General features: G+C 39.3%; 3 protein-coding genes across 3 annotated transcripts; all 3 read right to left on the reverse strand.

Moving 5' to 3' along the window:
* Nucleotides 1-6,383: 6,383 nt before the first annotated feature.
* Nucleotides 6,384-8,494, reverse strand: MELLADRAFT_95210 (uncharacterized protein; the record flags this gene model as incomplete). Its single annotated transcript, XM_007406948.1, has 4 exons — nucleotides 6,384-6,880; nucleotides 6,955-7,638; nucleotides 7,701-7,772; nucleotides 7,855-8,494. 4 exons carry the CDS (start codon nucleotides 8,492-8,494, stop codon nucleotides 6,384-6,386), a joined length of 1,893 nt encoding a protein of 630 aa, XP_007407010.1.
* A 1,211-nt stretch (nucleotides 8,495-9,705) lies between these two features.
* MELLADRAFT_95211 (uncharacterized protein) lies at nucleotides 9,706-12,532 on the reverse strand (the record flags this gene model as incomplete). Its single annotated transcript, XM_007406947.1, has 6 exons — nucleotides 9,706-9,795; nucleotides 9,888-10,822; nucleotides 10,890-11,463; nucleotides 11,536-11,854; nucleotides 11,935-12,249; nucleotides 12,324-12,532. The coding sequence occupies 6 exons, from the start codon at nucleotides 12,530-12,532 to the stop codon at nucleotides 9,706-9,708; spliced, it is 2,442 nt and encodes an 813-aa protein (XP_007407009.1).
* Nucleotides 12,533-13,181: 649 nt separating this feature from the next.
* Nucleotides 13,182-16,094, reverse strand: MELLADRAFT_103811 (uncharacterized protein; the record flags this gene model as incomplete). The annotated part of the gene is made up of 6 exons (XM_007406946.1): nucleotides 13,182-13,687; nucleotides 13,767-14,267; nucleotides 14,431-14,915; nucleotides 15,063-15,096; nucleotides 15,238-15,338; nucleotides 15,727-16,094. The coding sequence occupies 6 exons, from the start codon at nucleotides 16,092-16,094 to the stop codon at nucleotides 13,182-13,184; spliced, it is 1,995 nt and encodes a 664-aa protein (XP_007407008.1).
* Nucleotides 16,095-17,125: the final 1,031 nt, after the last annotated feature.

Genomic DNA, 17,125 nt, shown 5'->3' on the forward strand with positions numbered 1-17,125 from the left:
AGGTTTTGATCCGAGGTTATTTCCAGGGCAAAAAGATACCTCGGGCGAAAACCTCGGACAAGGTCTGTCCGAGGATTTGCCTCCGATGATGCCTCGGATTTCTCAACCCGAGGCATCTATGCTGGCAGTGCAAGAACAATCGTACCTGACCAAGTAGAGTTTTACTGACTCAAATCAGGGACAGTAAAAGGAAAGGAAGTAGGACTGAAAGAATCCTTACTCACAAGGTGTAGGTGATGTTTCAAGGGTTGACACTTCTTATAAGACTTTGATTAAAACTTTTTTAAATGGTGGAATCAACTCAGGATTAGAGAGATGATTGGACTGGGTAAAAATTGTTCTAAGATTGGTGTTGGTTTAAGAAGGTACCTTTTGTTCCTTGGTTGGGAAAGGTCCTCCTTCTTATACCTGCAGAAGCTTGATGGCCAGCTTGTGGGTGGTTGCTTACCTTCTAAACTCTTTGGCTCGTTCTCTGTCTTTCTATATCAAAAGACAGATGCAGTTTATTTAGTAGAGAGGTTTCTTTTTTAGTATCCTCTTTTTTGGGGTCTCAAGGTGAGTCCTTATTCATTTCCTCTTGGTACCGCGTTACTGCTCATGCTCATGTTTTATACTTTCATGTATTCATTCCCTTTTGGGAATCCTGGCGTTTGGTAGTCTTTTGGTTTCTCCTAGAAACTTCCAATATCAAATGTAAGGCTATCTGTCTTTCAATCTATCATCAGAATAACTGTATGTGGGTTTCTTTGTTCTAAACTGTTAATTTTTTCAGAAGCTTATTTTCTGTTGTCTTTGAAACTAAACACACAATGTTGGTTATTCTCTTTTTTATTTTGGTATTTTTAAGATTATTGTTTTTGTCTTTGAAACTAGACTCACGATGTCAATGTGACTTCAAAATAGTGAAATGAATATGTTTTTTCTTTCTATATATCTTACATTTTATGTCTCTATTGCGTGTAGCTTCTGTGGCTTTGGCTATGCCAAAGCTCAGGAGCTGACATTTTAAGTCCATGTATAATCAGGGCCACTAGTGTGTCCCAACATCTTTTTTTCCCCATTTTTTTCCATTTGTTGTGCGCTCATTTTTTTTTCATTGTCACAACTGTTTCACTTTTTCATTTACTTGTCAAGGAATGACACCAGCCGAAGGGCCATCACAGATAGTCCAGGATTTTGATCCCTTTTGTCGCACCTTGCAGCTCATCATCCTCAAACAAGCCTCATATTTCCTCATTTTCAACCTATCAAGATGCCCCGTGTGTCATACAGAGTCACTGTGATACGTTGTGGTGATCTATTTATGATATCAAGCAAGAAAAGTAAATCATCTTTCACTTTACTAATTTATTAGCAAACTTCAATATAGCAGAGAATTCAAAATTCAGGTTTTCAGATCAATTGAAGCTCTTAGAGGCTTATGTATACTTATTAGCTCATTATTATGTCATCTTATTTCAAAATTATTATTAAGATCAACATAGTTTACTTACAAAGTTATTACAAAAAGACAGAAAAAGAAAAGATAAGAAAAATTCGAAAATATAGGTGTAAAAGTTGGAAAATGGTTTTTAGCTTATTTATAATTAAGTTATGGGTTTTATGAGGTTAGAATATGAAAGAACAACAGTTTATTATACAGTAACAATTTTAATCTTCAAGGTTGATAAGGGAAAACAGAAGTTATTAGCAGAAAGGTACTTTTTTGAAGTTGGTAAACAAGGGTTATGCGTGTAGTTTACATATGTAATGGTAGTAGTAGTGGAAATTAAGGTTGCCAAGAGGATTTTCCGGGATTTTTAAGGTTATAGAAGATGATGTCATATTACATGAGCAAGAAAAAGAGAGTAGCAGCTGTGAAAAGTGAAGAAAATGGGTGAAAATCGTCGAAAATGGAGGTTTTCAGCTAATTACATATGTCAAATGACGTCAGATAAAGTTGGTAGATGGCTCATTCAACGCAGAAGAGTGGATTACATAATGTACGACCTTTAAATCATGAGTAAAGGAGGTGTATGTAAAAAGTTATAAGGGAAATAAGAAATTGGTGTGAATCTCGAATTTACAGTCACAAGTCACATGTAACACCAAAAACCTTAACTTCACAACTCAATATCTTACTCATCACTCATCAGAAGTAGGTCATGTAGGTGTCAGAAATGATCAGTAACACGTGGGCTACAAGATGCACTTTAGTAATCAAAAATTGGAGCACATCTGAAAAAATTTGTAATCTCAAAAATTGGGTTTCAGCTAGTTTACAAGGAAAAAATCACCTGTATTCATCTTAAGAAGTGCTGTACATCATATTATTGCGTCATTGATCACTTTTGGCTGTGAAAATTACATCATACATTAGTAACAAGATCATTACATTGCGTCATTACATGGTTTTTAGGGTTATTTAGGCGGATTTGACTGGTTTGTGAAGCTGTTGACTGTTTTAAAAGTTGTTACATGTGGATATAAGTACTCCTTGATGATTTTAGGATTGTAGTGCCCTTTTCTGCATCTTATACCTTTGTTGTAGTGTTATAAATCATCATTTATTTACTATATTTGTACTAAGATCACTTAAATCCGCCCCTTCAAAGCAAGGAGAAATTTATTTACGTGTGTTAAAGACTACAAGTCAAATTGGGAATAATACTTACAACAGTATTGCTAGTAATAAACATAGTGTGTGACTTTTTGCGCTTAAAATCTGGGAATAATACTACACAACAGTATTGCTTTATTTTCTCTGGTGCTTTATCTATTTCTCTGTTATCACAAAGTGGTCAGCAAGTGCCCTTGTGCTGGTTTCTTTGAAGAAGGCAGTCTTTAGGCAACTTCTACTATATTACACGTAGTAGATTATCCCTTCTTAGGTGTTGTAAAGCTCTTGTTGAGCTTTAAATACTACAACGCGAGCTAATCAACCTCTGTGTTGTCGCTCACATCAACGCTGCCACAAATACAATACTGGTATTGTATTGACAATACTCAGTAAAGTAACGGGTCTACAATACTCAGGAATCCAAGCCTCAGTAACATACCTGTATCCACAATACAATACTCAGTAAAGTACCTGTACCCACAATACAATACTCAGTAAATTATTGCAATGGCAATACTGTGCCGCCCATTACCTAGTAGCGTATCTTGTCACAATACCAATCAGATACTGATACTGTATTGTAGTATTGCACTCCCAGACACAAAAACACCAGAGATTGTATACTCAATACCTCCCTGGGCCCATTGCGGTATTGTAATTGGGGTACAATACAATACTCAGTAAAGTAACGCCATACACAATACTGCCAGGAGGATTGGGCAGTAACGTATTGTGGCTGCAATACTGATACTGACAATACAATACTAAAAATAACTACAATACCGTTGCAATACCAATACTGGTAAAGTAATTGTGGCAGTGTTGCTCACATGGACTCCAACCTACGTCTCCCAGGCCAAGAACCCAATCCCAACAATCCCACTGAAGGGGAGCTTCTTTTTGGCTACAATCCTGCATTGGCCATTTTGTATGATGAGCATTTCTATGAACAAGCACAGTGGGGCCAGTGGCTTGCCCAAGTGACCGCAAGACGCTATCTCAACAACCGTATCAGTGCCCCTTTACCTACACCATTTGACTTATGTGACATGCTCAGAACTCAACAAACTGATTTCTGCCAAGCCACCATTTTGAGTCACCACCTTTAAATTTTGGTGAAATCTGATTACACACCTTCCTGGTTGGTTGTGATTTAGGTGCCATTGCGATAGGTAGAACCAATAGAAAATGTCAAGTTTGAGAGGTAAAGCAAAAGGTGAAACCAATAGAAAAGGTAATCCAAGAAGTCAAAGGAGTAATAGATGAGACAAAGGAGTCACAACAGGGAATTCAGACTGAAGAGCAAACAGGGAAGGGATCTGATCCAAAACAGATATATTTGAAGTAAACTTGAGAGATAGATCACCTGCACAATAAACAATTTATGGAGATTTTGAGGATCCAAGGTGTGTATCCTTTGCAGCTTCATCCAGAGGTGTTCCCGGTTTACGTTGTGGGATGTGGGATGTGGGAAGATAACAAACCAATTTCTTGATCACTTGTGATGACGCACCTGCTGGTATGATATCCACCAAGTACTTGCCTGACCTAGGTTTGAAACCCAGTCACTCTCACAATCGGGATCAAAGTCCTGGGCACAATTTTGATGAAGACCGCACATGACCTTGGCCGGGGTCAAAGAGTTTGGACCCTTGATCAATTATCCTGCATTGAATTGTATGTTAATGAAAGAGGCAAAGATTTTTTGTTTTTCAGAAAAAACATTGTACAAAAAAAACTTTGTATCCAGGCACACTCAATGAGAAAAAAAGAACAGAAACTTTTCTTTTAATACGCTTGATATGTGCCTTTCTTTTTTTTGAACTTGTGATGTTGAAAATTTTAAGGAAAATTAAGTGACCGCCAAAGGGTGAACCACCTTTAGAGGTGGCTCACCGACTTATAATTTAAGTCAAGATTTTAAGGACCCAGACAAACTGTAAAATTTCAAAAATGGTTGTAAAATCTCTACTTGAACCGCCCTAATGACTCTTATCTTTCCATGTAGGTTGGATTGAACTTGATTTCAACATCTTTGGTAAGGAAAGGAATGTGAAGGTCACATCCACAGTTTATAATGATAGAGATGAGTCAATTGATGTTAAGGAATTGAATTGTCTTATAATCGAATTCAATGAGGGTTTGAAGTAGAGAACTTCATGAATCAACCAGATTTGCTCAAGAGTTGCTTTTATTAATGTTGAAAATTAATGGAGCTCTAAAGAGACAAATATTTGAAGCCAAAGCTCAGAGCTGACACCAAATTGGGCTCTATTTGGCTGTAAATTCAAATCTTGTGGCCAGATCTTTGGCCAGAAAATCTAAGTTTACAGCCAAATGAAATCTGGCCAAAGATCCGGCTGCATGGCCAGATTCAACTTTGTATCCCCTAACTGTACAAGAGTTCCGCCGGAAATCTTCAAAACAGTGTATACCCACTTTACAGCGGGAAATACTTACTTCACAGCAGTGCGGAAAGCTTCAAAACAGTGTATGCCCACTTCACAGTGGGAAATACTTACTTCACAGCAGTGCAGAAAGATTCAAAACATTGTATGCCCACTTCACAGTGGGAAATACTTACTTCACAGCAGTGTGGAAAGCTTCAAAACAGTCTAGACCAACTTCACAGCGGGAAATATTAAGTTCACAGCAGTTCAGAAACCTTCAAAACAGTGTATACCCACTTCACAGCAGTGCAGAAACCTTCAGTACAGTGTATACCCACTTCTTATTTCACATTTCATACTTCAGAGTGCTGACACACTATACAGTCTATTTGTGCTTCATCAATATAGCAGCAAAATACAACCTGAGTGCTGGGTACAGGGAGGTGCCAATGATTCTGCTTCCAGATCTCCCACACCAGATCACACAGTTCTACCAGCCCCCTTGAACAATCAACTTGGTATTTTTTCTTCAAATTTAGCTGTTTTTTTATTTGTCTTGCCTCATAGCGCACTATATAGTGGAAACGGTGGAAATCCATTATTTTTGCCAGGTGGGCGGGGTTAAATGCAAAATTACTTTCACACTATTGGTGGTGTCACAATTGTGATGACTTGCTGTATTTGTCAAGGTTCACTGATGTGATTGGCTGGGAGAGAAATTTTTGCTGTACCTGCGAGAATTTTGCCTCTCCGCCTGCATGCCTTCCATGTCCCGCCTTTCACAGGTCCTGCAAGTCAGGTTGGGGGTGCGCTAGTTTTTGAGTGGGCGCGCCAAGGCGTGTTTTTTTACATTTTTTTGTGCCTAGGTGGGCGCGTTTTTTTTCAGAAAAAAAACTGCTGCGAGCTGAAATGCCGGTTTTTCATCAAATTTTATTCTACATTTGCATTGCTGGAGATATTGACCATAGCAGCTTTGCATTTAAAGGCAAGACAGATTAAAATTAGTTGTCATCAAAGTCCTACTACTGTTGTTGACAACTCCAACATTGGTGCTTGCAAGTGGAACTCTTGAGATATGGCGTGATTTTCAAAAAGGCGCGCCGGCCCCATTTTTCCCCGATGGCGTGTTTTTCACACCGCGCCCACAACCTGACCTGCAAGTCCATCACGGACGAGTGAATGTTAAAGTGATTCTAGCTATCATATAATTTCTCCACTGCGATGCCCGGAAAGATTTTTTTTCATAGCGGGTAGCGATTCGTGCGCTGTGGTTCATGGCGCAGCCACCGCACCAAAACAAAACTGGGTCAAAATCCGTTGCGTTGCGGAGCGGTTCCGGCGTTGAATTCAGAGCAACTTGATGGTCATCTTGGGGCGAAGAGCCTTTCATTGTTCTAAAAATAACTCATCACACGTGACTTATAAGTCAAGTCTGAAGGACTTGGAAATTCGATATTGTGGTTGGGTTTAGATAATAACAACTGTATGGTTTCTTCGAGCTTCTTGAGAGCTTTTGAGAACTCGCTGATTTGGCCATCAGCAACAAAATTAAGTACTTGTTTGCGAAGTGGTCCGAAGCCAAGAGTCTGACGAAGGGGAAGTTGTTCGGGGTCCTTTACAAGGTCGAGAAGATGATAGTGTAGCTCGGTACGGTCGTTTTTGAAGGCGATGAGGTGAAGGATGTATTCTACAAGTACGTCATCTGTGTGCGGGTTGTGCTTTTTGGCTTCCAACATCTTTTTGAATATCCCATGTAACATGCGATCAACCATGACTTCTTTGGATTCTCCAGCGAAATATTGTCTAGCGGTCTCACTCTTTGTAAGCACACCTCTGGATACCAAGTCTTCTGCAAGATCATCTATATACTTCACTGCTACTATATCTTCGCCTTCAATCAATACAAACAGACATGGCCATAAGTGAATCATATCACATCCTCATTGAGCATTCAAATCGACTTACTTTTAAGTATGATCAAAGATTCTAGGTTTTCCCACAAAAAGGGCTTCGGACCCGGAATCACTCGACTCAAACGATAATCTAATAATTTATCTACGAGTTCTGGAATCATCCTATAGTATCCATCCAGTTGGAGTATGAACGGCTTGACCATCTCGCGGTCGCTCTGGAATACCAAGTTGAGTGCTCTAAAAAATCTTCCTAGTTCAGGAACCGATATTTCTTCTTCTTTTAATACTTCTAAAATCTTGGGGATGTGATCTTCGTGTACGGATTTAATGTTTTGAAATTCTCTCAAAAGATTGATGGCACTTGGAGGTAGCTTTTCTCCATCAAGTTGAAAACTTATGTCATGGTCGAGTATTCTTTTCCGGATGTCATTATCTGCTTTGGTTAAGTCTCCGAATGCTTTATAACTTGTAGAATGATATTCCTCGAGATGTAATAGCAATCTCACGATGTTTGCTTCTTCATCAAATAGACTCCACCTTTGTCTTTCTGGGTGTTCCAAATTATTTATAATCAATGTCATCAGTGATGAGGCTTTCTGTGAATCTATCGGAGTTTCCAAGTTGATGAAGTCGAGAAAAAGTTTGTCAAACTCTATTGATTGTTCACCGGGGACCTCGCTTATCCGTCGTTTGATAAGGTGCACTATTGCCTCCCTTTGAATTGCCTCCTGAGTGACTGGGATTGATAGAGAATGATCAGAATCCACAGGTGCACAAAATCCTTGTTAGTTTACTTACCTAGCTCTGATGTCTCTACTTTGGGAGGGACCTCTGACCACATCTCCTGAGCTACTTTTCCCAAGTCTTTGTCTTTTCAATGAAAATCGGTATCCAAACAATCCAAGGCTTAAGTTATCGCGAGTTCATTTCAATGAAACCATGAATAACTGACCTTTTAGAAAAAAGAGTAAAGAATTACTCCGAAACCTGCCCAAGGCGTTAGCTGTCCAGAAGCCGGGCATTTCTAAGGCTCTAGACCCCGGAACTCGAGATCTTAGGTATGAGAGTGCCCCAACGGCCCAAATCCTCTCCGCTGGGTTGAGAGAATCGACCTCAAGATACATAGAGAAAAGATTGATTGTAAATTTCAGATGTTGCATTTCCTCTTGAGAATGATATTGATGAAGATCGAATTCAGGGCCGATTCTCAGGACAGCATTGGCCATTTCTTTTACTTCATTAGACTGGGATGATTCAACGGCCTTTTGAGCGATATCATAACAGATTTCCCAGCTGGCCAAAACTTCATTTTCAGGATTTTGTGGTTGTTTGGTGAGAAGGTTCTTGAGGTTTCCTTTTGTGATTCCAAAGAAAGATGTTCGCTGGCCTCGATTTCCCGCCTGTTTCCCCGTCCGGAGTTTTGTGAAAGATTCACTTAAAACAAGATTCGCGGGATCTCCTTCGTCGATTTTAGCAACTTTCTGGTAACCGTAAGGAGTGTCCAGTAGCGGTTTAAGTAGAGGAAGGGAGTGAATTGCAGGCAGGAGTACCAAAGCCAGGTAGAATGAGAGGAAGTAAAGGTGAGCCATCATCCTTGTTCTGGCGCGTTGTGGTTAGGTGGTTTGATTCAGAAGACGTGCTGGCCGAAAACCTCGATCAACCAGTGCCTGACACCTCAATATATATTTCATCGCCGTCTGATCTAAAGAAGCAATACCTAAATCAGACAGTAACCCCAAACCTTTCTCAAACTTTGACGCAATCTGCGACACGCGAACTGATAGTCGATGATCTGTAATGGAAAACTGCTAAACAGGATAATGTAGATTTTGTTGTTTGTGTGCACATGAGAAAATGACTTTTGTAGCAAACTTGTCTCAGTCCCACGCTGGACCGTATGGACCGTATGGACCGTACCAGTCTGCTCCAGCGAGGGAGTAGAGTGCTTTTGGATAAATAGTTTTCTGCCCGTTACTTTTATCTTCTGTTTATCACCTTGAAGTCGGTGTTTTACCGTGTGTTATTTATCATTTGACGAAACAGATCCACTGCTACCTGCTACCTCTAGTGACCCACACCTGTGTTCGATGACTGCTAAAAAGTATTTCCTCATAGTCTTTGAGTTTTTGGAGTGTACCAGACTTGGACAACATGCTCACTAATCCCGTCTGCATTTTGTGTTTGATCTTGTGTTAAATACCTTCACGTACGTTGTTGCTGGTTGTAACTTTTGACGTAAAGGCGTTTCATCCTTGCCCCGTCGATCCGAATCTTGACTACATAGGAATCTAAATTTAGAAGGCTATATGGAATTGTAAACAAGATATAATCATCATGCTTGGAAAATCACCAAGTTGATCAGAAATGTCGTAAACTTTTATGAGCTGCGGCCTTTCCTGAATCCCCGAAATTCGAGTAACAGCTTTCTGTAGACAACGGATTTTTTTAAGTTGAACCCACCAAGTCAAAAATGAATCCTCATACAACTTTATCACCACCAGCATTGATATCATGATTGGCCCCGATGTGCTTGGAAGAAAACATAATCAAAAGTCAAATATCAAAAAAAGACTCCTCTTTTAATTCCTGTACAACTAAGCACCAAAAAATTCCTTCAAAAAAATATAAACAAGTATTCCCAAAAAAGAAAGTCTGACAACACAAAAAACTTCAAATTGATCACTTCCTCATCGTCGTACAACAAAACCACCATCCAGAAAAAAATCCCAATAGAAATGTTTTTTTCTTCTTGAATATCAAATAAAACTTCAAAAAGATGTTCCAAGAATTATCGAAATGTTTTTCAATCATCTCCATTATCTAAAAACCTCAATTCAGTGTCATTCCTTTCACGAGCCCAAACATCAAGACCTTCATATTCTTCAATACAAGCCTAAAAATATCAAACCAAAAATCAGTTTTCAATATCTCAACAGATCATCCAAAAAGACCCAATGAATCATAAATAGAGACAATTTCACATACCATTAATTTCTCTTCAGTATACCCTTTAGCGAAGATTCTTTCTCTAATCTCTCTCATACTTTGAATCGGTTTAAATCCACCTTGATCGTCATCATCGTCATCGTCATCGTCATCAACCTGACCTCTCCTAGATCTACCAATCCTACCACCCATCCTACGGGGAGCTTTCTCTTTCCTTCCGGCCCCAGACGTAGCCATATCTCTGATGATCCTATAAATCTTACTGATATCCGTCACATCCTTTTTCATCCCTGTTTCATATTCATCATCTTCATCATCCAGACTAGCTTTTGAAACTTCCATTAACCTTAATCCTTCATCGACATCTTCTCTCTCGACCAATTCTGCTCCTCTCAATCTTGCCAAAGCTTGTGCAAGTCGGATCACACTTAATAGAGTTCTTGCTGAGGTATATGTAAATGATCTTCCACTTTGTTCTTCTTTTTGATGATGTTTTCTTAAATCTACATAAGCAGAAACGATATATTCTGAAACTTCTTTAGGTACAGTCGGTCTACGTTTTCGAACCATTGCAATAAAGTGTCTCAAGAGTTGTGGTGAAACAGGTGCTGGATCTATAACAGGATGAGAAGAATGCATATGCACATAAGTCACATGCTGTGCTAATCGTTCATCATCTTCTCGTTTAGGTTTATCTAATATCAAAAACATAATATCAAATCTACTGAGTAATGCAGCTGGTAAATTGATATTATCTACTGGACTGATTTTTGAATTGTATCGACCATAGAGTGGATTGGCTGCTGCTAAGATTGAGGCTCTTGCATTTAAGGTGGTGGTGATACCTGCTTTCGAAATCGAAATCGTTTGTTGTTCCATCACTTCATGAATCGCTGTTCGATCAGATTCGTCCATCTTGTCAAATTCATCAATGCAACAGATTCCATTATCGGCTAACACCAAAGCTCCACCCTCTAAATCGAACAAAGATACATAATCAATATTCAAATGAGTTCTAGAAGACTTGAATGAGACGCTTACCCAAGACCATCTCGTCCGTCACCGGATCTCTCATGACAGCAGCCGTCAGACCAACGCCCGAAGAACCACGACCAGTAGTATAAACACCTCTAGGAGCGACTTTACTGATATATTTCAATAATTGAGATTTAGCCACCCCAGGATCACCCATCAAACAAACATTGATATCACCTCTAATCTTCATTCCATCACCGACTTGTTTAGAAACCCCACCAATTAATAAGAGTAATAAGATTTTTTTAATATCATGATGTCCAAAGATTTCAGGAGCAATCGAATTGGCTAATCTACTATAAATTGTAGATTCATCTAATCTTAATTCATTGATTTCTTCCATTACTGCGGGGGTCATTTCTAGTGATTCGTATGATTTTCTGAGTTGCGAAATATGATGACAGTCTAGAAATGTGTCGGTTAATAGTCCTGCTTTGATTCCTCGAAATCCTTGGTAAGGTGTAGGTACAAAGATTCCAGAGACACTGATCACATCTCCTGGTGTAGCCGTTCGTACTAATGTACCAGTAACATGCAATGTCATAGATCGAGGAATGTGGCCAACGGGAACTTGATCTGCCTGTTGATTCAAGCGATCGTCAAGTTAGTTTCTCAATACAAACTTGAAAAAGAAAGGATTCTTTCAACATACCATTTCTTGAATCTTGACTTCTTGAAATGGTTCAAATTTAGATGATCGAGTTTGCATAATCAAAGTACCTTTAGTTGAGTTATTGATACATTGGTCCCCTGGACAATCAGTAGCAGGATTATGATTTCGTCCTGAGGTATCTTTAAAGACTTCATAACCACAAGCATCACATGTATAACCTACTACTGTAAGTAATGGCTTCACTTCGGATACTCGGGTTACAATTCCTCGTACACAAATTAGTTTTCCTAGATGAATGGCTTTAACTTGTCTAACTGCTAATGTGTTGGTTGAACGAGGTAATCTAAAATATAGATTACTTGAGAAAGTTCAATGTAAGTTTTGATTGATGAGCCGATTCTATAAAACGCGTCATTACAAGAGAAAAAATAGACTCACTATCGTCTCATAAGTGATTCTGGAAAACCATGTTCAGGATCAAGTTGAAGTGCAATATTGTTTTCTCTCCTTTGATGAGAAATTACATCTAACACATCATATCTTTCTTTTAAAGCTTCAAGATCAGTAGGTTCAGGTAAGAGTTGATCAATTGCTTCACAAAACAATTGATGGTATCTCATTGTATTGGAAATGATATTTTCAAGCAAGATACGATCATCGGTTTCAGTTGATCGTTTAAGATCTTCTAGATCTACTACGAATTTACTTTGAAGTCGGTCTGAAATCAATTGCATTTGATCCATATAACGTAAACTAAACATCAAAAAGAAAGTAGTAAGTTAAAAGTCGTTGATGGATTGATAGACGAATTGAAATAAAGACCTCACCCTTTACGTCTAGGTAGATTTGTTCCATTATCAAGGTCCATTTGTCCAAGATCATCTTCAAGATCATCTACTTCTTCTTCGTCATCTTCAAAAGTATTTTGTAAGATTGGTTTTCCTTTAGTTTTTGATAAAAAAGTTTTGATAAGTTCTGATTGAGCTTGATAATCATATTTGTCCTTGAGTTCTTGGATCGTGAATAATGCTGCCATTTTTTTTGTCAAGTGATTTGAATGTAGATGTTATTTCTCGATTTGAGTGAGTTTGATTGAAGGTTGATGTTGAGTTGAGTAGTCACTGGTCAGTCCACTCGGCAGCCAGTCCTGGTCAGTCGCGTCGCGTTCGCAAATCGAATTCGATTCATACCACAACCCCGATCCGAACCCGGCCATAGGTCATCAACTCACATGGCTTCGTCTGACATCGGTCTGCTTAATTGCCGGGCTCGACGGGACTCCGGGTTTTGCTCCAGGATAACCTCATCGCATCTGTCCCGCTCACTGCGTAGTGCGAGCCATCTATGATCCCTGACTTTATCTTGAAAGCAGTTTGTCTCATCCAATCACTAGGCACTGGGAATGATATCCACATTCCTGTGATACCACGAGCCAATCCAATCCGCCAAAATGCGGATTTTTCTGCTTTAGATAGTATGGTCTCAAGTAGGGGGTACCATGACTTGAAAGATTTCTCTAAATTTTAACTTTTTCTCCAAACATCCCTTTCAAGGTGGGGAGAGGCTAAAATTTTGTGTGAGTGGGGATATTTATCATGAATGGAAGCCAAAAACAACAAAATAGAAAATTCAAACATTCAGGCACTTAAGATTATAAATCATAAACAAACATGACTTTCCACTGATTAATATTCATAACAAAACTTATATATTCGCCTTGCAACTTCCATTGGAGACATTTTGACTTTTGGAGGAGCAAAATCCGTGCTCAAATTTTGAATTTGTAAGCTATTCCAAACATGATCAAATTTGGCAAGCTTCAGGAGTTCTTTATCTGTTGGGTGTAAAGATAAGAGTCTTCCTATCAATGCAAATACCAGATCTCTAGACTCTGAGTTTCCAATTTCTCTGTGAATCTCCATTGCCTTCTTTATGATCTGCTTCTTGATCAAAAAGTCTACTTTATCATCCGCATAGTATTTCATGGAAAGCCATTGGATTAGTCGGAGGATCTTATTGTGATTAAGATGGTCACCATGTTTTGTGATATCTGTTATCACAGAGGGATCATTCCCTAACTCCTGGATTACATGAATCAATGCTTTTGGCTTTGTAATGCTCGACATGAATTGCATGAGGATTGACAATCCTTGAGTTGTACCTTTTTCTGGAATCAGTTGTTGGTGTCCAGCTAAATTTTGAAAGACATCATATACTTCAGCTTCCTGATACATTTAGTCCAAATAATGTCTTTCAAAACAGTCACACACCCATTCTGAGGAACACATTCTGAGATCCTTCGCCCCAACCATACTGGTTCAATCCTTCTTCTTGAACTTGAGAATTGAGAATTTCACTGTAGGCTTTCTTCATCTCAAGGTTTTTTGGCGGCATTGGAAGCTCTGCTTTTGAAATCAAGTTCTTGCACTCCATCAATAGGCTGAAAATTGGATCCCATCTGTTTCGGACTTGATCACTCAATCCTTCTGCCATTTGTTCTTTATAATGTTTCATCTTTTCTTCTACATGGTTTTGAAAGATATATAGGATTTTCATAAGGTACAACATGTCCCATGTTGTCGGTGGAGCCACCATATGCCAATCAGTGTACTCTTCCAGAATGACCCGAATTTGTGTAAGCTTTTTCTCGATGTATGTGGGGTCCGCTTCACGGAGAGCGCTTGCAGTTGTATGTATTCCATCTGATGTGATGAGTCCGTGTATCCAGGAAGATCTCAGCGAAGAACCCTTCACTACATCATCGAAGTTTGCTTAATAAACCAGCAGCTAATTAGGAAACAGTATGTGTGGTGTGAAGATATAGAAAAAATACCTTGTGTCAATGATAGCATTGGATCCAACAGGTCTGGAATCGCAACAAAGAGATTTTGTGGTCAGAATTTGATCCATGACCCTGTAATTCAGAATCCTTACCTCGGACAACCTGATCTTCTTCAGAGCAACTCCCATTCCAGATAGCTACAAGGCTTTCAGGATCTGAGCGACAGTGCTGTTCAAGGAGCTGAGCTAGTTGATAAATCTTTTTGAGATCCTCGTCTCGAATGCCTTGTGAAAAGAACCTCCCATATGAATGAAGTGAAAATGATAAATGCGCCTTATCAAACAAAGTCAGCTCCCCTCCTTTCAAGAGCTGATCGTAAATATGGCATAATGCATCAATCTGAGAACTATCAAAAGACATTCTCATCGTGTAACGAAGAATTGACATGGTTGCATGTTCCCTTTCTTTTCCGTTGCCGTTTATATATGTTTCTAGAGCCCTTACAAAACTTATCCAGTACGCCGTTTTCCAGGCATCTAGAGGCTTTCCATTGTTTTCTTGGTCTGATATTTCACATGGTCGTGTCAGACTTGTGGGACAAGAAAGGTGAGTGATAGACTGGTTACCAACAGAGGCACTGGGGAACCAAAATTTTGGACTTCTTAACAGGATCTTGAAAAGATGAGACATGTGACTTTTTCCCGGAGAGAAGTCGCTCGGCTCTATAGAATGCATTGTGTTCAGCAGGAATCCTTTTTTCGCATCGTGATAGTGAAATACTTACAAGTCTCTCTGGCTCTCTTGATCTTCTGTTCTTCCTGAAAGAAAATCGTAGAAATTCGAAAAACAGTCCCTACTCTTTGCTCTTGGACCTAGTTGCATATTTGTATTGTCCAGCGCATGAACAAAAAAATCATGACCCTGCTAGAAGCTTCCCATGTCATAATTTCTCAACGCACCTTTTGATATATTCTGAATGAACATCGAGCTAGGTTGAGATGCTTCATCATATCTTAAAGATTTGGGTTCTGTTTCTTCCCCGTATCTTGTATATGCTGCACTATTTTAGCCCACATATTTGTGATTGTCAGTGCAATTAAAAATTGAAGCATTGTGAATCAAGCCTACATTTGACTCTGACTGGGTACTATAGCTGTTTAAATTTTGTCAGTTTTTACAAGTGGTTTTTCCATCCACAAATTGTTGAGCGAGTGAAAAGTGATACAACTGACAATTGAATGGTGGGGAACCTTCCTCAAGCTTCATTATTGGAAAGCTCCTGTGTGAATTGTACAAATCAGTCTTGATATGGTGCCTGAAACTTGGCCATTCTCCTCATTTGCTCACAATGTTTTCTCCAAGACCAAGTTCTCATATATTGAACTGATCAAATTTGATGTTTCAGCAACTTGAATAATTCCATCACTTCCAAGAAACATTTGACTTACAATGCATCCCCAGAACGTGATCCATCCGAATGCTCAGAGTCTACGTCAATCACACAAGAAAGCCCATTACAAGCATGATGATCATGGGATTTTTGCTCAAAATCAGTGTTACCTAGATCATGAGCCCTCTGAAACATTGTACAACCATCATGACGATTTGGTAGGTATTCTTGAAGTTCCACCTCTTCGAAATTCTGTAGGGCGTTCTTTGTCCCCTGGAATGAATTTACCGTTTGTATGTGACTTGTGATCAAGTTGAATACAATGATTATATATAAGTAGCATCCACAGTATGTTGTCAATCTTCCAGAGGTTTTCAGTGTGTCTATGTTCCTATCGACGGTTAAGGATGCTTTTTCTGGAATCATTGTTTTATTCTTCCTCAAAGCAAGGGTTGGTGGAGAGAATGAAGAAGGGCCTAAAAAGATTGACCGGCTATCCTGAGCCACAGAAAAACTGTATAAGAAAATTATTTTTCAAGAAGAGGAAAGCTAAAATTATTCCGAGTAAAGTATTTCTCAAGATTCGGACCAAGAGGAAGAAAATGGGGCCAACATTACTGGGTTTGGGTAATCTTTTTCAGCTCTTTTACGCCGGGAGATTCAATCCGGAAACCCTTTGACCATGAAACAAATTTCTACACATACAACCCGACTATCTGCAGTTTCAGTCAGCACATCAGTGGGTCATCGATGTGTGATGTCCTTTTATATTGCTACATATTTGTGTGATACAAAGCGGAGAAGCCGAGTTTTTTTCCAGTTTTCTAACTTGCTTTTTTGGCTGTAGTCGGGGTATCCTAACCCAACCTCTGTGGCTGTAGTTGGGAAACTGGGAACACAAAACCCGGCTTTTCTAGCTGGATCCCGTAATTACATAAATGTATCATCATTGGGGTTTACCGCAAGAAGAGGAAAGCTAAAATTATTCCGAGTAAAGTATTTCTCAAGATTCGGACCAAGAGGAAGAAAATGGGGCCAAGATTACTGGGTTTGGGTCATCTTTTTCCGCCCTTTTACGCCGGGAGATTCAATCCGGAAACCCTTTGACCATGAAACAAATTTCTACACATACAATCCGACTATCTGCAGTTTCAGTCAGCACATCATTGGGTCATCGATGTGTGATGTCCTTTTATATTACTACATATTTGTGTGATACAAAGCGGAGAAGCCGAGTTTTTTTCCAGTTTCCTAACTTGCTTTTTTGGCTGTACATAGTCGGGGTATCCTAACCCAACCTCTGTGGCTGTAGTTGGGAAACTGGGAACACAAAACCCGGCTTTTCTAGCTGGATCCCGTAATTACATAAATGTATCATCATTGGGGTTTACCGGTGTTCAAAACGTATGGCAGTTATGGGATACAAAGTTGAATCCGGGAACGGTCCCGGATTTTCC

This window comes from Melampsora larici-populina, assembly GCF_000204055.1.
Source record: "Melampsora larici-populina 98AG31 unplaced genomic scaffold MELLAscaffold_7, whole genome shotgun sequence".
Classification (NCBI taxonomy): domain Eukaryota; kingdom Fungi; phylum Basidiomycota; class Pucciniomycetes; order Pucciniales; family Melampsoraceae; genus Melampsora; species Melampsora laricis-populina.